Raw genomic sequence first — 24,411 nt, 5'->3', positions numbered from 1 at the left:
CATAGGTTAAAGCCTTTTTCTGATGCCTGTATTACTGTGTTGCATGCTGTACACTTAGCTCTGTATGCTGTGCACTTATGTGGAGAACTTGTCTGTGTCTAGAGTTTTTTAGGTTTTTTTTAAATGTTAGTTTTAAAATTCATGCAGAGTTTTTTTGTACTTCACAGGTGGCAAGGATAGTAGAAGTTTCTGAAGAGATGAGGAGGAATATGGGAGGGAATTCTGGTCTTGAACTGATCACCTTGCCTTACGGACATCAGCTGCGCCTTGACCTGATTGAGAGGTAAATGTTCCTGTTCCTCATTGCCAGGGCAGGTGGCCAGATGCTCAAAGCATGGCTGCACTGTCCTCATTTCCTTCAAGAATGCTCTCCTGCATGTTTCCTGAATTCCCATGTACAGATTCTTTACTGGGATGGTATGTACATTCGTATTGATTAGGAAAGGATTCCTTCAGGTCATAAGGCAACTGTCCCATGCAGTACAGGGAAAGGGGAAAGGTGTTGAAAGCAGGAACAGCTGAATGCCATCAGCTCTCCTTTACAAGCTGAAGGAAACTAAAATTCAGGGGCCTATAATTTATCTGAGCATGTAAGCGTGTGTGGAGGAGACTGAAAGGTAGTATCCTTCTGCATGTAGCAAGAGGCTAGAGGATCTAATAAAGTAAAAAATTATTAGCAAAGGTTTCTGAAAAACCTCCACACAAGTAAGGAGGTACACTTAGGGTGTTCTGATCTACATTTTCTGCTTCATATTTAGTAGTTTGCTGAGATATTGGGGGGCGGGGGTCACAGGATTTGAATGTGGAGGATAAAGGGAACTGGGACAATTTTCCCAGAAGTGTTCATTCATTCAGTGCTTGAGCAGAATTCTGTATAGTTAGTAGCATCTCAGGAGAATTTATTAAAACATTAATTGAAAGCCTGTGTCCATTTATTCTGTATGTCATTATTGGTTTTGGTGCAAAGATATTGGTAAGACTTAAGTTTGCTGGGCATGCCAAGATAAAAATTCACCTTTGAACTGATCTTTGAACATATGTAAATTTAAGAATTTGTGATTGGTTGCATGAATTGTTTCACTTACAGGCATAATACCATGGCAATAGGAATAGCTGTTGACATCTTGGGTTGCACAGGAAATGTAGAAGATCGAGCAGCAACATTAAACAGGATCATCCAAGTTGCTGTGGAGTTGAAGGAGTCACTAGGGGATTTGTATGGATTTTCTGCTATTATGAAAGCACTGGAAATGCCACAGGTAAAAATCTGTTTCTCTTTATGTTCCAAAATGTGGAGTTGTTTGATGGCTTATTTAATTTAATTTGAGCAATTTCTTCAAGACTAGAGAGAACATCAGAACAGTCGTCATGACTATTCTATGACTTTGTGACTAGCAGTGTACTTTTCCTGCTGTGGACCCAGTAATGGGTATTCTCTATTTTGCACGAACAGGTCAGTAGATTAGAGCAAACCTGGACGGCTCTAAGACACTGTTATACCCAGACTGCCATTATGTATGAGAAACAGCTGAAACCATCTTGCAAAGCTTTGCATGACGGACAAGAAGAGTGGACTAGTGAGTACGAGTGACATGGGTTTCTGTTTGGCATTTTAACCCTCTCCTTACTGATTTCCTGTGGGGGGAGATGAGGCAGCTGCTCTTTCCATAGCTGTGCATTGTACCTTAAAATTATGGAAACTTGTATAATGCCATATGATTATGAACAGAAGCAGAGAGTCTGCCAGCCAAATATCAGTCTGTGTTTGTGTTGCCTGTATCCCTGCAGAATATAACATTCTTCCCACATCCCTACTTCCTCTGTGTTGAGCAGAAACTGACACATTGCAACATCTTGCCAAAAAAATGGGGGGAAAAAAAGTCTCTCCTCTGGCAGATTTTGCTTCTTATTTGCTTTGTCTGTTAGATCAGAGGACCAATCATCAAATAAAAAGAATGGGTTAGCTAATCCTGGTCAGATTAGGTGCCCCTGTGCCAGATTCACTGTAGCTCTAGTTTCTAGAGAGACACAAAGCAGAGAAAATAATTTCTCAGAACATTTCTCCAAGAGAACAGGTAGACAGTGAAAACTTTTTAGCCACTTGGATACTTTTTATTAGAATGACCAGTTTTGAAAATGTTTAAAATCTGTGCCACTGTCTAGTAATTCAGCAGGACTTTGCCCTCTAGCAAATGAAGATTTCCAACACCAACTGATGCTGGTCTTCTTCCCCACCCAGTTCACTGGAACTTGGTATAACAGGTATATTTAAGGGAAGGTTTTTGAAGGCTATTTGTCCTCCATTTGAAAGATGGAAGACAAATGGCAGTTTCCAACTTAAAAAAGGACACTGCAGTTATAATACCTTCTTCAATTAACAATAATGTCTGCTGATATGAGATGTATGATCATTACTCTATTCCAGAAACGATCAGTGCTCCGCAGAACAACATAACAGTACCACTGCTGATGCCTCTTGTTACCTTGATGGAGCGCCAAGCTGTTGTTTTTGAAGGCATGGAGCTGTGGGAAAGCAGCGACCAAAGCGGTGAAATAATGCTCAGGCACTTGGGCACAGCTCGCCTGATCGCCCAGCACGCCGAGACCTTCCGCCTGACGGCAGAGCAGCTGCTGCAAGGTAGGAGAGACTGCTGCACTGCCACAGCACCTGGGGCTGGGTGCCTGCCCACGGGCCCCTGGAGGTCAGAGAGAGAAAGTCTTCTCTCTTTGGCAGGAGCTGAGAGAGCAGTAAATGTCCTGCGGGAAATTCAGTCTGAGGACAACATTAATATTGTTTAAAAGCAGACAGTAAATTACTCATCACTACAGCTCTCCAGCAAGCATTTTTGCTAAACATACTCTAAGTTCTCATGACTCAATATGCTGACCCTTCTGGCAAATGAACAGAAGTCCAGTACAGACTGAGGATAACTTCCTGTCTTCTGTACAATATAAAATTCCTACTCTGATTATTACAATTAAAAAACCACCCTGAGTCTTTACAGGAGTGCAAGTTTCAGCACTGAGATTGTGACCACTTATGGCAGAAAGCAGCAGCATGTTAACAATGTGACTTTATTGTTCAAACTTGCAGGGGCAAAGTTAAGGGAGTGGGGAGACTTACAGTAATTTCTGCAGGCAGCATGTATACATCAGTAATTATATTTAAGGTCTGCCTACACTGACAGTTCTAGACATTGGAATTGAGCAAGGCTAGCCTATCCCAGTGTCCTTACAGCCATTAGTGTTACTAGAATGTCAAAGGTGGAAAGGTTTTTTCACTGTTTTAGGAGCTTGTTAAAGTCATTGTGCAAACAGAACCCAGTGCACTACAGCTTATTTGGAGAGAAGACAGTTTAAAAGCCATTTCTACAGAGTAAAAAAATTTGCCTGGTGGTGATACTGTGGGATTCTTTTTACCTGCTAGGTTTCCAGCCAGATGAAGAGCTGAGTGAAATCTTCAAGACAGAATTTCAAATGAGATTGCTCTGGGGCAGCAAAGGAGCACAAGTTAATCAAAGTGAAAGATATGAGAAATTCAGCCGGATCTTAACTGCACTTTCCCGAAAACTGGAACCTCCTCCAGTGAAGCTGGTGGAACAATTAAGTATATAAGACTCTGGAAACACTATTTAAGTGATATACTTGAAAGAACCTTAGCATTCTTTTGGCAATTTGATACTGCACAAACTTCTTGCATTTCACAAGATGTTTAGAACTTTTAACTGCACAATGCACACTTGTTTTAAAACTACTGATTTCAAAACAAATTATTTATTTACTGTGTCACCAAGTCATCTACCGATCCCTCTAAACAGTTAGGTTTTCCCTTTATTTCCCCAAAGTTGCAATGTTTTAATGATGCCAAGGAGCAAGGGCATTGGCATCTTAAGATGAAGCAAATAGTGTAAATAAAATGATAGATTAATTATCTGACATGGCAGAAAATTTGTTGTATAGTACTCCTTTGATGAATATAAAAACCACTGTAGATAGAATTGTGAAGTGTATCTTTATGGAAAATAATTTGCATATTTACAAATCACATTAACACTGCAAGTTGCAGAAATGATCCTGTATCTGTAATCAGAAGGCTCAGACTTCCCTGTGCCTATGAGAGCAGTCTGTGTGTGTGTTGGGACAACTTCCCCTTTTTTTTACAGACAGCCTCTGTAGTACTTCAGCTTTCGCTGGGGCCTGCACAACAGCTATGTTGCCAAGAATGAATGAGGAAATGGCAAGAACAAACAATCCAGATAATTAAAATGCTTTCAGACATGAGTAAATGTGGGTGTATGTATGTATTAAACTTGCTTCATTTACTGAAGTGAATCACTTTGGTAAGTACTTTTTCCTTGGATGAAGAAAAAGCATAAGGTGTTACCACTTTTTTACAGGAAATCAGCATGCACACAGTTCGTTATACGAAGAGTCTTAGCAGCAAATCCCACTTTGTTATCTACAGAACTGGTGACAAAGGGTTGTCCTGAGATGTTGTACAAATATTTAAGTCAGAGCTGCATGTGCTTGTTGGCAGTAAGCCTGTTTCTGGAATGAGATGTTACTTAGAGCACTGGAATATTGGAGCAGGATGACAGCAGAATCATCACCAGGTCTGTTCCTCCTAGCTATGATCACAGCAGAGGTTTTTACCTCCAGAACAACACTTTACAGAGCTGACATGTCAATATTAACAGAAGACAAATGGGGAAGCTAATTACATAGACCATGAAAAGATTTTTTTATTCCATGAAAATATTCTCAACAGAGAACACTATTTTTAAACAAAGCATTTAACATTTAGGAAATCAACATGTGCACAAAAAAGGATTAAAAAATTACTGGAAAATGTCTGATTCTTTAAGACAACTCACGTTCAGAATTGTAGAGTAAGTGATTTATAAGCTGTGCAAGTACAAATGCTTTTTCCTATGTTTAATAACCCTCATACAAGTTGCACTATCCCTCTTGAAAGCATCCTGCCTCCAAAGGAAGCAAATCCTGGTTTCAGAAAAACAAACAGTAGTGTGAAAAGAACATTAGTCTTTTACCAGGAAGTGTTATTACTGACCTCTGAGGCTGTTAGCCAGGTAGACCACAGGCCCCTAACCAGAAACTACACAGATCACATTTCTTCCTCTTCACAGAATTACAGAATCACAGAATCAGCTGGGTTGGAAGGGACCCACAAGGATCACTGAGTTTTCTCCAAAATAAAAAAGTACTAAATTTTTAAAAAGGAAAAAAAACCAGAAAAAAAAAAAGGAAAAAAACCCAATCCCAACAACTCCCCCAAAAAGCCCAAACCCAAAAAACTACCTAAGTAGTTTTGTCAGTATTGAGTAATGTCACATTATTATATAAATAACCCTGTATACAAGCTCCAAAAATCTAAACTTTAGAGTTTAATAGGCCCCATAATACACTAGGTCAAGCTGTGTAATAGTGGTATACATAACAAAAGGAACAAACCTCTACACAAGTCACTCAAATTCAGTTTTACTGGTAGTACAGTTCCTAATAACACTGAAATGAAAAAGAATCCAGCACTGCTGCATCCACATATTGCTTCAGACCCCAGAAAAACGATGTTTTGATTATTCTTCCATAATACACTGCCAAACAGCAGGTGGCTGGGTTGACAAGCTTGTGTTGATGTAAGTGTCCCTCCCCCCAACATCTCTAGTCTAATTCTTATCACCCTAATCAATCAGACATGATGTATTTGTTAATAGAACCACAAATGGGAGGCAAGACAACATAAGCAATAGGGGCACTGCAGACAACTATATTTACACGTATAAACATATCCAAATTTCAATTGTTTACAAGTAAAAGTGCACAAAGATCATTACGAAGTATCACTCAAATGTCACCTGGTCCATACAATGAAGCATCACCTGGAAATGGACTAGCACTGCAGTAATTGAAATTGGAACATCATAGTGAAAAACTAAAAGACAGTTCCCATAAAAATCTTTTAAAAAAATATTAAAGTCAAATGAAGAGATACACGTTTCAATGTATAAAATTCATGGATGCACCATGTATCCAGTAAAGTAGAGCTCTAGAAAACACCTACCGTGGCTACCTCAGCAGCTGCAGCACTGTAAAAAGAGCCAAGACACAAAGCCCTTTGTGGGATACTGTAAGTGGTAGTGTTGGCAAAGAACAGATTTAGGCACTCTAGTTTAAGGCAGCAGTTGAATGGCAAGTGGTTGACTTCTGGAAACAGTCATTAACTTGCAGTGGTGAATCCTCTGGTTGTGCTCCAGGCTGTCAGTGCTCACAACAGGTTACTGAAGGGCTGAAGGTGGACCACAGTTCTAGGAGTTTCTCTTGATTGCATTGTAGGCTAGAGCTGAGATGCATTATTCCCCCAAATTAACAAAATACCTTACAGTCGCTTATCAGTTATGCCAAACATCTGGAATGTAATGATGGTTGCAGTGGTATTGTTATAGCAGCATACATGGATACTGGGATGAAACTCTAGTGCTGAAGATATTTAAAGACAATGATTTGTTACAAAACAAGATGAGCAATGATGGCAAAGTGTTACACAGAACATGCCTGACTGTCCTAGGCATGCAGGAGGTTAACGGCGAGCATGGAGGTGGCACAGGCAGACTGATAACTGACATGGGGCTCTAAATGACTGCCAATAAAAGTGAGTTGGAAATGAGCATCATTGAGAAAAATCAAAATGTAGCACAAGCTAAAATATAGTTTGTGCACCTGGGACAACCTAGGACAATGAAAACAAAGCAATTTTAGGAGCAGTAGCCGTTACTCTGGTAATGGAACTCTATTTTCCTGCACAAATTGAAGATTTTGTAATACATCCTTACCTATATATGGAGATGCTAAGATGTTAGTGACTACTAAATGTATGTCTGCATGCATTCATGCAACTAGCTTGTCCCTTGGGCCTCCCAGTCTAGTACCCCTCCCCTCCCCACCCCCACCCCCCCAGCAGCTGCATGTAACCTCCTTCAAGATCTCGCCCATTTTCTCAGAAACCCGCTTCAGGAACCTGCAGTCCAAGAGGAAAAAGAAAAGAACAAAGTTACTGAAGGCCTTTAGAAGACTGAGAAGCGTGCTCAGTTCTAACAGGCCATTCTCAGTGGCTAAACATTAGCCTTCTACTTAATTTCACAAATTCTCATTAGAAATACAAAATCAGCTTTTTTTTCCCCCATAATCAAGTTGTGCAATGCAGTTTCCAATCCTCAGTGATTTAACAATGAGGAAAACTACTGTACATTTAAGACACTGTCTTCAGACTAAACACAATACAATTCAAAGACTTAGTTTACAGGCACAGATTATCAAATCATTCCCTTATCAGGAGCAGAGAGTTTCCAGTAAGACATCAAGCATTACATGTGATCTTTTTTTGTTTGTTCAAGGTATCTAGAGTTAAAACAATGACATCATGTCCAATACAGAACATTCTACATTACAAGTACTGAAAAGGAAGGAGATAGGTTAGTGGACTTTCTGTCCTTCTTAATCATAATGTTTTTTTCCTGAGTATTTTTATTGAACTTTCAGAAAACATTTTCCTGTTTAAGAAGTGAAAGCTGCCAAGTATTTGTTAAGGAAGGAAATTAATAATTTTCAGTAACTGAGTTCAGTTACTTATTAGAGGAAAAAGATCTCTGTTTTAAGAATACAGTTTAAGTCATAAAAGTGGGAACAGTAAATCTTAGAGATCTTTAAAACTTAAGTATTTTTTCAGTTCTCTATAAAAACTAAGAATTCCACAGAACAAGCAGGAATCTTGGTCTTTTTCAGTACAATAGATGAATTGGATTGAGTGCTTTGTAAAGCAGGAAAGCAGAAGACATTGGTCAAAACTACAGACCAGTGTAAGATGCATAATTTAATGTGATCATCTCTGAAAGAACTACAGCTAACTCTCCATGCAAACAACAGATCATTGCTCACTTCTGATTCTGTAATTCTTTCCATGAGCCTGTATAACTTACAATTTTTCCACTATTTTCCCTGGGGAATGTACAACTGAGAGCTGCCAGTTTTACTGTTAGATATAGGTTACTGCACCTTTGCTGTTTTTCTCTAGCGTTACATCTATATATGATGTTGGCACATAGCCTTCCTCTCCATTATGTCTTCGAGCTCTTGTCCACCCATCTCCTTTGTCCTCCTCAATAATGTACAAAATTTCCCCTTCTTTCATTGCTAGGGTGCCTTCATTATGACCTGAGAAGAACAAGAGGCAAGGAAGTCTTACTGTTCAGACAGAATTTCAAGTCATCTTTTTCCCAAGGCATAGTTTCCAAATTATATATAAACAGGAAGCATGAAAAATCTGTGCAAGAGAACATATGGCCAAACAGACTTAGGAAAAAATCCAGTCCCAATTTGTAAAGCTGAATATTTTCCAATAGTTGTGCTAATATTTATCTTAAAACAGCACAAGTACTGCTCATGAATTAAAAGTAGTTTATAAAGTACCTTCACTGATCTTTTAAGCAATTAGTTACTCACACATGCAATTTGCTTAAAATCATTTTACCTGTCTTCTTTATAACAAATCATCCATGCCTTACAGTTGAAGAATCTCAGTGCACCTGGTTAACCTTACCATCAAACGGATATATTGCCTTGCAGTGTCCTATAGCTGGTAATGGATCATCATCTTCAAACTCATCATCAAACTCACTGGGATGAGCGTGTTGCTGTGGTGGGCCACGAACTTCCTGATTGGCATCATCTGTGTAACTCCCTTCAGGGCTACAACGCAATGATGGGAGTATGAGGACTCTGAGGAGTTCTTAGCTCCAAAACTCACAACTGTGCATCACAGAAAGGGCAGGTCATGGATATTGTTTTGGAATATTACTGTCACAGGTGACTTACTGGAAAAACTCTAGCAAAAGCTTAGACTGAATTCTGCTTGATAAACAAATATGAATTTGACATACCTGTCTCCACAGAAGGTGGAAAACTAGAGAGCCTTATGCAGTGGAATAAGACAGGTTTAAAGGCACTGCTATTTAATGAGCAGGTGTTTCAATTAGACTATTTTTATGTTACCAGAATGGCAGGAAAAGATCTTTAGAAGTCAGAACCAGTTAAGATTTTCCTTTAGAAGGAAAGGAAATTTATCCACTCGGGGAGGATAAGTAACACCCATCACTCCTGTAATCTCGAGAGCTGTACAGACTCTAGCACAGGATCTAAAGCAGTAGAGACAGAACAGTGACCTCTCTCGGCCCTGGGTGACAAGGTGGTTGATGTCGCTGCTGTGCCGCCTGTCGCTTCTGGCTGCTACTTTACCTTCAACTTCAGAGAGCCAGGCCTTGGGGAAAAAAGGCAAATATTGGTGTCAAGGAAAAATTGATTCTAAACCAGCACATTAAACAAATGCATTGAGCTGCAGACAGCTCACAGCCACACGGAGATTGCGGTCAGATGTCAAGTCTCATAAATACTTCACACAAAGCATGAATCTATCATTTATGCTTAGCCTACGCTCCATACTAGCCTAAGGAAAAAGTCTTTAATTACACATGAATTTCCAAATAAGTGAATAATAATATATTCTTCTGAACAGTTTATATCTTTAATAATGTACATCTTTATTGTGGCTAGTTGAACATACTTGAAAATACAGCACCCCACAAAAAATTCTATCAGGATGTCTACTCTTCAATCAAGTAGTTTTGCTGGGTGCTATGTTTAAAATCTGTAAGGCAAAGTGAAATTGTACCAATCATTTACATTTTTCAAGAAACTGGTTTAATATCTAACCTCATTCTTGTGTATTTCCATCCGAAGACGGTCCATATTGCTCATAGTCTCAGTTAATTTTGGTTGCAAACTGCTTGGATCACCCATCTGTGGATTTTTTTCATAAACATCCTTCATCTTGATGAGGGCATCTCTAAAAACATACAAACCATTACAATAATTAATACAGCAGTATTGATTCATTAAAGCTAAAATAATGTGTATGAGATCCTGAACTGTGATTAGGTATCAAGCACAGCAACGAGGAACTGCTGGTCTTCATACCATGCCTAAATCTTTCTCCCATTCTGTCACTTAGCCTTCTGCTTTCCTTTCCTTTCCTGTGTTGTGCACAGGCACGCAAGGACTGTTGACTCTTACCTGTCCAGTCTCAGTACTGTTTTCCATACCATTTATAATATACAATTTCCTAAATATTGGTCATGTTCTGTTCTTAAAGCACAAAATTGCAGCTATCTTGCTCAACTTTTAACACACCATTTTAGAGCCAATGCTCCCAATGCAGTATTCGAATCAAAATGGGTATTACAGTAAAGCAGAAGGAAGCAATATTAACAGAACCTAATACAACAAACTATGAACTTCAAAAGGTTATTAATAGCCTCTCCTAGCTTTTGACTGCTGTTGGCTTCGGTAGAGGACATCAAAAAAAAAACAGAGAGAGAATTCTAACAGAACCCCCCAAAAATGCACTCACTTTTGGTCTGTTTCCTTCTGTAGCTCTCTGTTAAGTTCATCAATTCTCTGCTGCAGTTTCTTGCGTCTTTGTTCTGGAGGGAGATGGCTGAAATCTTCTAGTGCAGGGCCCTGCAAGCAGAAATACTATGAAACAAGCTACCACATGCACAGGTCTGGGCAGCTGAACTGACATACCCACACATGGACAGTGTTCACTGGAAGCAGATGGACCTTCTTAAAAACTGTACTTGACAGACAGCTCTACAAAAGACTGCACAGAATAAATGCATGTTCTTGCTGCCAGAGTGTAGTCACTCGGTCAAGGTGCTTTCTGCCTTCTGTAGCAGTTGGCTTACAGAGGTAACTCAAAATTTCTAGACGTTATTTTTCTGAAGTCATATACCTCCTCTTACATCCACTGCACTTAAAGAAGATTAAGAAAGGACAGAATAATTTGAGTCAGAACAAAAATCTAAGATGTGTATATAATAATTATATATATATATATAAATTGTTTCTTTCTCTGGACTGTGTTCTGTGTTCATTTGGATGGTATCAAAAGAAAAATACTGTCTTTTGGATCTTTGCCTCCAAAGCACTATTAGAGTTCTCTTCCAGAACTTTAGCAATCCTAGAAAACATACTAAAATTTACAAAGTTCTGATGGATTTTACCTCAAGCAAAACTGTTTCACAGAGCACAGAAAAAACCTTTGTAATATCAAAATTATTACCTAAATTTGTTTATTTTACTCAAAACTAGCTCAAATATTCCCAGTCACCTTTTTTACAGAAAAAAAAAAAAATCCCAAAAAACCAACAACCAAAAAACTTCAGGGATGGAAAAAACTCTCAGACTTCCCAGACTTTAAACCAGCCAATTTAAGACCACCTATTGTTATGGACTAAACCTGCAAACTTGACTGCAAACTTGTGCCAAGATTAAAATAAACAGGATAGAAGGGCCTGGGTATGAAATGCATGGGAAGAGATTTTTATGTATCTTGCAAGTTTGTTGTGAAAACTCTTCCCCTCAGGGTGACAGACACTGACAGTGTTAAGAAGGAAATATGGTACGTCTTACTCACCAGAGGTTTGGTTTGTTGTTTTTTGGGGGCTTTATTGTGATCCCATTTGCCTAAGGAACTTGGTTTTAACCCAAGAAACCCACTTGCCATTCCAGTAACCCTCCATGGAGGCAAACCAAACTAGCCAGCATTTTTGTCAAGAAGAAAGTTTACAGAAACTTGACTGTTCAGATTTTGACAAAAGCCTTAGGCTCAGATGCCAAGTTTCCAACACCCTCCCCCTTAGGATCATCTCATCCCCTCAAGTTTTCTGCACTTGTAAAATCAATCTCATTACTTTTTAAGAAGGGAATACAAGACATCATAAAAGAACGAAAATCAAGGATGTTTTCAAAATAAAACAAGGGTTTTCTTTCTGGAGGAAGAAGAATACACACTGTGTATAGTCTCAAAGTCCAGAGATGAAAAATGACATAAACAAACTTCCTATTCCCTTCAAAAAGTCTCCCAAGAAAAGACTGTTAAGAGGCATACACTACAAAGAAACAAAAATACAATCATCTCCTCTCTATCATTCTTCCTTACAGGTTGGTTTCAACCAGAGCATCCTAAAAATGCATCAGAAGATCAGAGGTCTTTTTGTGAATTTTTACTGATTTACCCTGCAATACAATATTGATTAAGGCATGATTTTATTTAATGTAATAGCTTCCTGTACTTCTAAGCATAAAGGTCCCACCCTGCAAATTTTTCTTCCAAATTCAAAGGAGTGTAGTATTCAGTATTTCTTCTTTACACAATTTTTATAATCTTTTCATATACATATTTTATACTGCTTAAACAATTTTCCTAACAAAGAAAAATCACCAAGTATTTCCATCATGACCAACTTGTGAATACCGGTCAACTCTAAAAGTCCAACACTGCAGAATTAGTTGCAGCCAGATCACAAGTCGAATTGCCTTACATTAAGCATGGATGATTAAGAAGACTGTGCATATGAGTGGAAAATCTGAAGATGTATTTCAGCACCTGACTTAAAGCAGTTATGATATGGAAACACTCTCAGAAGATTATTTTCATGCTATCTTAGCAGAAGTACAGCAGACAGATCAGCACACGGGCTTACCATCTTCACCGACCACTGCACAGTTCATTTGAAAACAGAAAGAAACGGGAAATTATTTACATGCAATGACCAGTTACAAGAGTGACTAATGCCTAAAAATGTATTTGTAAAATATCACTTAAGAACTGATGTTTTCATTTATAAAAAATACATTTTACATAAGCACAAGAAAATAATTGCTTTAAGAATTACTGATTAAAAAAATACTAGGTGATAATGGGTACTTTTAACTTACAAAATTTTAACACACAACTTCATTAAACTACTTTTGAATTTTAGTGTATTGAATAAAGGGCTGGGCCTTCTGTTGCAGGAAAAGAATGACACACACAGCCAACATTACACAAAATAGCAGAATTTGATGATGATGGACTGATCAGCCATATACAAAAAAATTATTAATGATAGTTCAAAATCCACTGCAATCGAGCTTATAAATGTAGTTTTTGCAATGCATTTAGTTTATCATCACAGCAGATCTAGAATAAACAAAGATATTTTTCAAGTCCAGAAGTAATTAGTTTTACTTTCTGAAAACAGCATATGGGTCATTGTTGGTATCTAAAATTGTTTTAATCCAGATAAAAACAAAGACATTTAAAGAGTAAAGACTTTATCCTTAGAAGAAGCAAATAAAATATGGGTGCCAGGAGCTGAATCTTGGCTTTAACATTCACAGCATTTTGAAGCTCTACCATGCTTTTAATGATTTGGACAACCCCTTCCAGAGAAACACTAAGCGACTTAGAAGACAAATATCTCAACTTCACTTTTGACCCTGAGCAATTTTTAAGGCTGCTGCTTGGGGCATTGTACATGACATTAGAATTTCTAGCAATGAGGGAAGTAAAGCACCTTCACAAATAATACTCTGGTAGGAATCTCAAAGTCCAGAGATGCAAAATGACAAACTTTCTGTTCCCTTCAAAAAGTCTTCCAATAAAACTGTGTTAAGGTTTACAGATCACTGCTGACAATGCAGATATTTCATGTACCAAATGGCATCAAGCACAGACCTCTCATAAGCACTAACACTGTCTGGAATTGATAAGATTTCAAAGGAGAAGCAGCAGCAGGTACCAGCAGCACTGACACTGGCTTACACCTTCTTTCTACTCTACAGCTACTGTTTGCTGCTCTTGCTCTGGAAAATGACAGGAAAATGAACTTCATGAAGCACAGAGTGGAGGGACACTAGGTCTGTGATCTCCAGCACCTTGACTGAGATCTTGTACAGGGCCTGTTAAACAAAATGACCAGGATGCTTCACTGGCTGATCAATGCCAACTCACAGATAAAGCTCAGCAGAAGCAAAGTGAGTACCATTTTACATGGGCAGATGGTCATAGGACAAAGGGGAACATTTTCTAACTGAAAGATGATAGATTTGATTTGATGTTAGGAAGAAATTCTATATTCAGAGGGTGGTGAGGCACTGGAAAAGGTTGCTCAGAGCAGCTGTGGATGCCTCATCCCTGGTAGGTTCAAGGCCAGGTTGGATGGGGCTCTGAGCAGCCTGGTCTAGTGGAAGGGGTCCCTGCCCATGGCAGGGGATTGGAACAACATGATCTTTGAGGTCCCTTCCAAACCAAACCTCTCTATGATTTTATGGTTTAGTATTTCTGCATCTCAGTACCACTTGGAAATAATTTTCCAGGGACAAAACACATGGGAAACAGCATCACATACTATTAAGCATTTAATAATCGTAAATTATAAAGATAAGACTGATCAATGAGATTTAAAAAAAAAAATCTATTACTAGTCCATTTTACATTTAAGTTCAAAAGACTTTAAAAATATGCAACAATGTGGTGTCTGTTAAAATGCTTGAATGGAAATTCAGAATATATATAAATTAAATGCTCATTCTTGAAGATTTTACAGGGATGAAGTCTTTAATATTATGGCATATTGGAGTGAGTCTAGATCTGTAGGACCCTAGTGATGCTTCCTAATGTTGAAGAATTACTAAATATAAATGATTTAAAGAACTTATTAATTCAATTTTACAACATGAAGAATGTATTTAAAATCAATAAAGATCTGGTTTCATTTTCATGGGCACTCTGTAGTAGTTAGATGGTTAGATGTTTCCCTTCCAAAGAGGTTCTAGAACTACCGGTAGTACAAGGTGATGATTTGTAAAGCAGGAGTCGATACTTTAAGTGATAACAAAACTAAAGTGTAATCAAGGCCTGTGCCATTCCACCAACTACCTAATCCAGGCAGCTCCTCAGTGAGTACTAAAGAGGAGGCATTACTTTCACAACCAGACCAAAGGATGATCTAATGACTCAGAAGGGAAAGGAGACACTGCCCTCCATACAGACTTAGAGGAACACAAGTATCTTCTAAAAAATGGCAGCGCTAGAAAGGTTCTTTCCAAGGTATCTGGGGGCCTGAAATTAGATGCCACAACATGACTTAAAGTAAGTTTTAACTGTAACTCACTCTGCTTCACAATGACAACAAGGGAGCCTCTAAATCCTAACTTTAGTGCAACAGAGCATTGCTGTACCTCGATCTCCACATTATGTCAACAACAGGCAACCATTCTTGTTGCACATGAGATAGCAAGTCCATATTGTCTTGAAATACCAAAAAATTATTAATTATATACAACCAAATGCATCCAAATACCTTTTTATTTGGATGAATAAACACCACTAAACAACATAAACTGGGCAGCTGTGCTTTTCTGACATAACAGGAAAGTGCCAGTACATTTATCACTAGCACCATAAATGTTGCTAGGAAACCACTTCATATTTCTCTTCTACTGGCTTCCAGACAAATTCTATTTGCAGAATATGCCACTGTATTAGTAAATTAATTGATAAGTCTCTGTGGCATTTGGTAGTAATTTTTTCAAGAATTTCACCCGAAAGAAACTAGGACAAACAAGAGCAACTAATTAATCAGAAAACACATTAATGCTGTAATGTTTTTTTTTTTAAATCAGTATTTCAAAATCTGCCATCACCATAAGCTATAGCTTTTGATGTACAAAAGGAATTAAATTCTCCCTTCTTAGTTCAGTGCCTCGTAATCAATTCTACTATTTTCAAAGTCAGCAAATAAGACATCGGACCTGTCAGATGATTTTTGTGGTAACTGTATATCCAATGAATAATTACTGAAAAAATATGTTACATGATGGTAGGAAAACATTTGTGAATGTGAACAACAATGAAAAAAGGTATCAAACACATGCTGAGCACCCTCTTTATAACACCTTTTTTTAGGCATGAGCATTTCAAATGTGATAAAGAATATTTCTATTTTAATTTCTTTTTCATCTCTTGGTAACTTCTGAATAGTATGAAACAAAGTATGCTAAAAGTGACCTTATGGCTGAAGTGTTACTTTTAACTAAGTAAGCCTTATAATGAGGGTGAAGAGCATTAGAAAAGCCACATCACAAACACACTGCTCATAGCCCATCATGCATTTCAACTTGTTATCAAACTTACCCCTCTTTTGAGGCTTCTGAAAGAAGGAATTCTGGGCTTCCCTGTTTTTATGTCACTCATGCAATAATGCACTGGTTCAATGGAGAATATGGGATACTGGGACCCATTAGGAGTACTGGATGTGTATAAACTAGTAGGGGTTAGGGGTGGGGATTGTGGCTAATGTGGAAATAAAGAAAGCAATAAATAAGCCAAATGTTCAAAGTGATTTTAAAATGAAAATTCTGTCTTACAAAAATAAAATTTCCATCCAACACAGAAACAGGTTGTAACGTTCCAGACACATTTATAATATAACTGTATTGGGTTTAAAAGGTTTCTGTCATGAATTAATCTTCAGCGTTATGGGTTGCTGCAGAGAAGGAAGGAAGCTTTAGACCCAACACTGGCACAAGATCCTAACAAGATCCCAAAGCTCCCTGTCTCTTTTCTTAAAACAGCTCTGCTATTGCCAGTTTCGTTACAATCATCCTGGAAGCTCAAGCATTCCTGCTCACTACTTCCTCCTATATATTGAAGCACCCTACCGGGTTAGCCAAACCAGAAATATTTGGTACATTTATCGAGAATGACTAAAACAAAAAGTATTCTCAAACTCTGCCCTCAAGCTGGACTGACACAATGGCTGCATGGCATTCTTAATATCATGTCAATAACATCCTCCCCTTTTTTCAAATTGCTTCTCTCATTTTTTGTCTCTTATACCTCTGCTATTCTTTCCCAGTTCAATTTTCCTCTATTTCCACTGCTGCACAACTCATTCCCTTTACAAAAGCTTTTGTCTTTGACCACATTAAAAATAGGTAAAGGAATACCTGGAAGTCAAGACCAGCCATAGTTTCAGCTAAATGAAGGTCCAAAGACCCCCATGAATACCCCAGCTGTAGGAAACCAGCTGATTCTACAATAGATAATTTAAGAATGTATTTTAAAACCTGTGAATAGTATTTGGAATTAAATTTGTATCTTTCAGTAAATATTTTGCTTCCAGCAGCTCTTTTGTAGAGCACTCCTTCATACTCCCCAAAAACAGGTGAAAATCAGGGACAAAATCTTTCATTTCATCCAGGTCCTTAGGGAAGAGATGCATGTAGTATGTACACACATATGGCACACCTGTGCCATAGAGAAAACAGTAAGGCTGACTCCCTGAATGCTACACACAGTGAGTGAACTGGGGAAAAGAAGGAGTAGGGCAAGTCTTGTCAGCTTATTTCAGCTGTCATCCCACTAAGGGATTTCTTGTAACTACAGCAAATGTCAAGGTCCAGGCTGAAACCAGTATATATTTACATAACTCTCCAAACTCTCAGAAAGATGTCTTGTGGTCAAACGGGCAACTGTCATCTAATTTCAGAACAGGCCAAATCTCACCCACCTCTGCAGACAAATGCAATATTTATGCCCATGTATCAATGCATGTGAACTGCTATGAATCATTCATTATATTGCATGAGAAGTAAACAACCAGTTTTAACACACAGCTGGAGTTACATAATATACTGAGGATGGAATAAAGTATCAGCTGTATCCTTCCTTTCTGTAAAGACCTACTTTCTCAGAACACTATCAACTGGAAAATAAATTCTACCATTAAGAAGCCCTAAGAATAGTTTCCTGTAATAAATGACCAAAACTGGCTTGGAGCATTAAAATAACCTCACAAAAAATTGTGGGAATCATTAAAACAGCTCACTGATAAGCTCCAATATTAAATAAATAAATTTAAATATGTACATGCTCCATTCATTTATATAGCTAATGCATGTACTGACAACCTTCTGTTGATCCACAAAGGCATCTTGCACAGAGAGTGTTGATTGTTAATTCATAAGAAAACAAAGTAGTAATTTCAATGCTTTCATTTTTTTCTTGAGCATTGGAATATTTTTACCTATTTCCTAGTACTATTTCTTCTAGGACATTTACCTTTATGGAGCTTCCACAGTATGTTTTACACAGTGACCAATTACAAACTTTCATGTTTTCAGAGAAACCTCAGGAGCTTTCAAAACTTGCAACAGATGTAATAAAAATTCTATGTAGCATTGCTACATATAAATGTGACATTTAGAAGGGGATTGCTTTTTGTGCCATAACAGACAGATCTGAAGTCTGCTCAATTCCAAAGCATACTCCCCCCTCTCCTTATTTTTACATTCACAATTAATACCTTTCCTATGCAACTACAGAAAGTCTTTACAGAATCTTAGAAATACTACAATAACAGGAAGCTACTTTTATCAAATAACTATTTAAAATGCTTCCAGACACAAATTACTAGAAGAAAAACTTCCCCAGTGACAACTTGATTTTTAACATGGTAAGTACTGAAACCTACTCAAATCTTCTGATCTCCTTACACATACTTTAAAAGACAAGGGCAGGCAAGGGGAAAATTTTTTAAAACTATATTAATTGCTGCTTCCATGCACTCTCAATGTTCAAATTTTAATTTTCCACATAGTAATTTCTTAATTGTTACCTTTGGTTTCTTTCCAAATAGCCACAGCTTTCCTTTAGCCTTGCCGACTGTAGTTTTTGTATCAATTCTCATTCCCTCTTGCTTTGGTGTACTGATGGTTCCATCAGAGATAGTTCTGTAAATATTCTGACTGTAGTCTTCAAATGGAAAATCTCCAGGAGGCTCAAAACCAGATTTGAAGCAGTCTATCACTAGTTGAGAGTCCTAAACACAGGACATTAAGGAGTTTAAAAAGCAAGCCCATCAAGAACCGGAGAGGAAAAATGGAGACAAATTTTCCATTTAATTGCAGAGATGCACAGAAAGGAAGAGTGAACTCAAAACACACACTTTTGGATAGAGCAAGTGAAGACAACATTCTTTTATCTCAGCAGTGTTCATAAGTGTACAGCAAAGCATACTCTGCTATTCAGAATATTCCAGAAAATACTTCCCAAGGGTTACCACAAATTTAAAACAGGGCCAAACTATTTTTCACCTTTTAATCTTACAACATTGGCACTGAAATGAAGACAGAACTAAGAAACTAGATGTAGTAAGATAAAATAGGACAGAGCCTGCTGCAGACAAGCAGGACACAGAATGAATACTTTGTTAACTGAACACCCTTTATATGCTTTAATGTCACATGCAGGGGAAAATACTGACCATGGTATTGCAGGGTATTTCAGAATAACCAAAACAATGTGTCCAAAATCACACCCAATGAGAATGGGTCAGAGATATTCAGATTACACTAAATCAATAAAGCAGAAAGAGAGCACACAACAGAAGCAGAAGTGGTTCCTTCTGCTGAAATCGAAGTCACAACCCTTTTGAAGCAAATATTTGACAACAGAAAGATAACTGTACAGGGTAACTCAGTTTTTTCCCTCTCCATAGCTTCTGTAACAGTTCAGTTGCTCACACACACTTAAAAAGTTACTCAGTTCTACTTACTCTATGTTCATCAACTGATTTTGCTGCAAGGATCATCCCTTCTAAGCATTTTGAGATAATTGGAATAACCTTGCGCTCAGAGTCAGCAAAGCCTTTGTAACATTCACTAAGTTTGATAGTCCTTCTTTCATCCATTTCTTGAAGTTGCTGCAAGTGCAAAGATAAAATAAAGCTTTCATTTGCTGATTTTTTTCCTCCTCGATCCTGACATATGCAGTTACTGTGGTCACCACAGTATGGGATACAATTTCTATGCTTTCCTAGTATTTTTATTTGCTTTAAAAACCAGAACTTAGAAGTCCTTTCAGACAGTCTTAGGATGCCCAGTACAATAATTATGAAGACTTCATGCTCTTTAATTTCTAAAAATCATGTAATGGATAGGACTTTCTTTTCCTTTTTCTTTTATAAAACACATGTACAGTGTTCCCAGACAACTATTTCAAGTATTTGTTTTATGCAAAAATGAGAACCACACTGAAGAAATTTTACTGATTTCTACATCTCCTCACTCTCTCCTTCTAGTTCTAAGTAATTCCTGTCTGGTGATAAATATATCCATGTTGCTTTTATTATTATACCTTCCAAGAAAAACCAATTATTTAAAATATAGGAAAAATAAGAAAAATTTAAATTATCTGCAGTTTAGACACTCTGATTTGAAATACAAACCATTTCCTTTAGCAGTGTGCAAGAAAATAAAGAGAAGAATACCATTACATAAGATTGGCAATCAAAGCTTACTGGAACAGAACAGAATAAATTCAAGAGAATAACTGTTAAGATATAACACCTCTGGGCTTTTCACCTGAATGTGGAAAACACCCCAAACAAAACCAAAAATCAGTAAAACATATACCAATAGGTTGTCAAAAACTGGATAAGAATGTGAATCTTTCCTCTATCTACACTGAGGCAAACATCTCAAACAATACTCAATTTTGCATCTCCAAGACAAAACAACCACCTAGACGTGCTAAAACCTTCTCCAAGGTTTTCCCATAGAATGTCACCAAATACTTGCAATGAAGTAATAAAAGTGTAGTCCCAAGAGAAAACAGGGCTAGGCCTTTCTGCTCTTACTGCAGAGTTCAAAAATATGAGTAATATCTTACAATGATAATGGATCTTAGCCCTGGAGAAATAAGGGCAGTAAAGCAAAGTCTGGTGCAAGCTACAAAGATGATCAACCTGTTCCTCCTGGGAGCTGACTGCAGTTCCTGGATCAGTGTGTGAAGTCAAGTCAGACCTACTGTGGTGCTGCTTAACAGTTAAAATATTAAAAAATTCTTCAATAAGCCAAGGTATTTTCTCCTGTGAATCCTATACCTTCTAGTAAGGATTTTTAAAACAAAATATTACCTGACCTGTGCTGCTGGAAAATATCAAGCATATTTAAGTTGAATACCTTCAAATAAACCCAGTGTTTCACCTTCCATTTCCTCACTCCCTGTCTCAGTATCAGTTCCCACCCAAATTTCCCAAATGGCTGAAGGTACATGCCAACACACTTCTGAACCCTCCTCACCTGATGCCCCCAACTATTTGAAACTCATTTTCCAGTTTTGCAAAATCCATGTTTTTGAAAGAATGTAAAAAAAAAAATCTTATTAGTTACATAAAGCATCTCAAGAAATCCCCACTTTAGATGCAAAGTACTGATCTTTAACTTTTTTACTTGGTTTAGAGAGATTTGTGGATTGCTGGTAACACTGACAGAGCAAGGACTAATTGGGGGCTGGGAGGGTGCTGGAACTTCTGCCTCCAATGCAGCCTTTTTCACCCATGCATGAGAGCCATGAAACCACAGCCACCATCAGCTCTGGGCTGTCCTTCACCTCAGCACAGGCAGAGCATTCACACACACACGCAAGGATCCTGAGAACTACTGATCAACTCTTATCAGAATGATTGCTTTAAATGTCTTCTGCCACCCAGACGTCTCAAGTGTTTATTTTGCCAGACCCTTTCAGAAATATTTAAACAGAGTCTACAGAGTATAAAATCTTAGAGAAAATGCAACCAAGCATTTTTGTTAGAAATCTAAGCATTAGCATGGTAAGTAGTCTCATGAAAAAACACAAGTTGCCTCAAGATTATGGTAATCTCTTGATAAAATGATCCACCAACATCCAAAAAAAACAGAGTTGTTAATTTTAAAGTCTACTTCTTTAGAAAAGGATCAGACATACTTTATCTGTGAATTCTTTTACCTTGTAAATCTGAGGAATGACAATGTAGTAGTGTTTGTGCTGTTCCCCATTAAAATTCTGTAGTTGTGCAGCATATTCATTTTTGTTTTCATCAGCCATGTGTGTGCGCAGGTTTAACTGTTGCTTAGCCTAGTAGGAAAGTGTTACCAGGTTAAACAAGTCTTGTACTTTTCAATGACACACAGCATTATTTTATTTTATCAACTGTGCAGGAACAGTAGTCACAAGTCATCAAAACCAACATCCTTATAACTGAAATATAAAGAATGTGAGAATTGACATATACTGACACTCCAAAACCTCATTTGTTATACACAATGATGACTGTAGCTCCCTTAGCCAGATTGCTTAAATGTGTATCCTAAAACCCACAGAAGTGACTGATCCTATAAACCACAAGGTACCAAACAGCAGACAGCTGCCAGTTAAAGGAAGACAGCACAGTCACCCAGAGGGACTCTCATGAACTTAAACAAGGCTAAGTGCCAGGTCCTGTAGGTGAGTTGGATTGATCCCAAGCACTAACAGGCTGGGAGAGAATGCGTAGAGAGCAGCCCTGAGGAGAAGGACTTGGGGGCCCTTGCAACGAGCACTCACAGCCCACAAAGCCAGCCCTTTCCTGGGCTCCACCAAAAGCATCATGGCCAGCAGGTCAAGGGAGCTGCCTCTGCCCCTCTGCTCAGCCCTCCTGAGACCGCACCTGGAGTGCCCTCAGCACAGGAAGGAAATGAACCTGCTGGGAGGAGTCCAAAGGAGGACACAGAGATCATCAGAGGGCTGGAGCATCTCTCTTATAAAGCCAGGCTGAGATTTGGAGATTTTCAGCCTAGAGAAGCAAAGGCTTTAGGGATACCTCAGAGTCCCTTCCAGTACCTAAAGAGTGTCTACAAGAGAGCTGGAGAGGGACTTTTCACAGGGGCAGGTAGTTATTGCACAAGGGGGAATGATTTTAAACTCATAGAGGGCAGGTTTAGATTTGACATTAGGAAAAAATTCTTCACTATGAGGTTGGTGAGGCACTGGAACAGGTTGCCCAGAGGAGCTGTGGATGCCCCATCCCTGGCAGTGTTCAAGGCCAGGCTGGATGGGGCTTTGAGCAACCTGGTCTAGTGAAAGCTGTCCCTGCCCATGGCAGGGGAGTCTTGAAGGTCCATTCCAACCCAAACCATTCTGATTCTGAAACACACTCCTTTCATGTGCTGTCTTACATGTCACTGGAACTATGATTTCGCACATAACAAATAAGCACATTTTATACACAATGTTACACATTCAATGAATATTGTTTCAGTACTGATGATTAACATGTAAATGAAATACAATTGATAATTAAGTAAAGAAAAGCCACCACACCCTTACCTTCTCAACATCAGCCTTTGTCGCATTAGTGTCATTGTCCAGTCGTTCATAGCTTTGCTGTGCCTTCTCTGCCTCTCTGCATTCTCTCTCAAATTTCTTTTTGCTCTACAAAAGGCACAAACTTACTGCTTCAACAGCCACTATTCCCATTTGGTTTTGCACATTAATTCTGAATTCTAAATATCAAAGCTTCCATTTAAGTATCTTAAATTCACTAAGTCCCTTTAAAGGATCACACTGTTAGCACAGCAACTAGGTCAACTGAATTATTTTGAAGGCAGCCTGAAGGACGTATCTACAGTACAATCATCATCAGTATTCATGTCAAGTGGCAAAGCTGTAGGTAGCACAGACAACAGTATTCAATATACTTGATGTTCTCTATACGCAGCTGTTGTCAAGACAACTGCTGTAGGAAAAATTGTCGCAGAAGTTCACATCTCTAGAGAGAAACTGCAACTGAGACTCTGAGCTCCTGTTCACAGCAAAGCCAGGCAACTGAGGTTAGTGTGCCCCTTAAAGGCATCTAAATGTATTTAAAAGACTGACTTTCACTCAGGTAAATATAAGACACTGTACTGTTTGAGCTGAATTGGTGAAGAGACAACATCTAGAACTACCACATATGCTTCTATTCTGATCCTCTGATGATTAATTAAACTCTTTGACATGCTAGGGAAGCAAGACCCTGCTCATCTGGGACCACAACAACAAAACAGAAATTCACTTCTCCAGTACTGCTTCACAATAATCTGAATCAAAGGTATAATAATTTTTTAAGACAGACAACTAGAATATCAGAATACATCTTGAACAGACTTGGTTGAATTTTATATTTTCTTATCTTTAAAAGCATTTGTTTCAAGAAAAAGAAGCTTATAGTCTGTCCTAGAGACATTTACTTCCTGCATTTATCTGTTAAACAGTAATTCCATCTCCCAAAAATACAACAGTCTATAGTGGTATTCTTGAATATACCTTGGAACAAGCCCTCAAGCTCAAGTCAAATTCAGTGACTTAAGATTTCATCTTCATGTAAATAAACTATCATTTTTAGAGCCCAAGGAGAAGCAACAGAAGTCTGTACCCATGCTAAAACCAGATTCCTTCATGCTGGTTATGCTGGATAAAAGCCAAGGCTTCTATCAAACATAAACACAGAAACTGTTTACAGGAGATTTTCTTAATCAGGGAATATAAATACATTGAACTGTATTATGTTATTAAATTATTTCTACATTCAGCAATACACCTAAGTATTAAATCTAAGCAAGACAGATGAAAACAATTCCACTTACAGCCAGTATATGTTATTTAAGTTC

General features: G+C 38.1%; 2 protein-coding genes across 8 annotated transcripts in view; one reads left to right on the top strand and one right to left on the bottom strand.

Annotated features, from left to right (window-relative positions):
- BCAR3 (BCAR3 adaptor protein, NSP family member) overlaps window positions 1-3,933 on the top strand; it is a 52,208-nt gene extending 48,275 nt beyond the window's left edge. For all 5 annotated transcript variants that reach the window (XM_084210924.1, XM_084210922.1, XM_084210921.1 and 2 more), the window contains 5 exons: window positions 168-283; window positions 1,088-1,259; window positions 1,454-1,577; window positions 2,426-2,638; window positions 3,428-3,933. In XM_084210924.1, coding sequence (XP_084067050.1) covers window positions 168-283; window positions 1,088-1,259; window positions 1,454-1,577; window positions 2,426-2,638; window positions 3,428-3,615 — 813 coding nt within the window. In that variant the 3' untranslated portion in view covers window positions 3,616-3,933. The remainder of the gene's footprint in view (window positions 1-167; window positions 284-1,087; window positions 1,260-1,453; window positions 1,578-2,425; window positions 2,639-3,427) is intronic.
- Window positions 3,934-6,969: 3,036 nt separating this feature from the next.
- The window catches only part of FNBP1L (formin binding protein 1 like), a 53,586-nt gene continuing 36,144 nt past the window's right edge, over window positions 6,970-24,411 (bottom strand). The window contains exons 6-16 of one of the 3 annotated variants that reach the window (XM_084211473.1): window positions 23,090-23,194; window positions 21,731-21,859; window positions 19,518-19,664; window positions 18,579-18,782; window positions 16,094-16,252; window positions 12,618-12,632; window positions 10,481-10,590; window positions 9,784-9,916; window positions 9,237-9,331; window positions 8,615-8,763; window positions 7,051-8,229 (exon numbers count right to left, since the gene is read on the bottom strand). In XM_084211473.1, the coding sequence (XP_084067599.1) occupies window positions 8,051-8,229; window positions 8,615-8,763; window positions 9,237-9,331; window positions 9,784-9,916; window positions 10,481-10,590; window positions 12,618-12,632; window positions 16,094-16,252; window positions 18,579-18,782; window positions 19,518-19,664; window positions 21,731-21,859; window positions 23,090-23,194 (1,425 nt within the window). In that variant the 3' untranslated portion in view covers window positions 7,051-8,050. The other 2 variants (XM_084211472.1, XM_084211471.1) reach the window with 2 other exon arrangements.

This window comes from Fringilla coelebs (assembly GCF_963513975.1).
Source record: "Fringilla coelebs genome assembly, chromosome: 9".
Taxonomy (NCBI): Eukaryota; Metazoa; Chordata; class Aves; order Passeriformes; family Fringillidae; genus Fringilla; species Fringilla coelebs.
The sequence above is the reverse complement of the archived record's forward strand: the minus strand, read 5'-3'. Positions and strand labels throughout refer to the sequence as shown.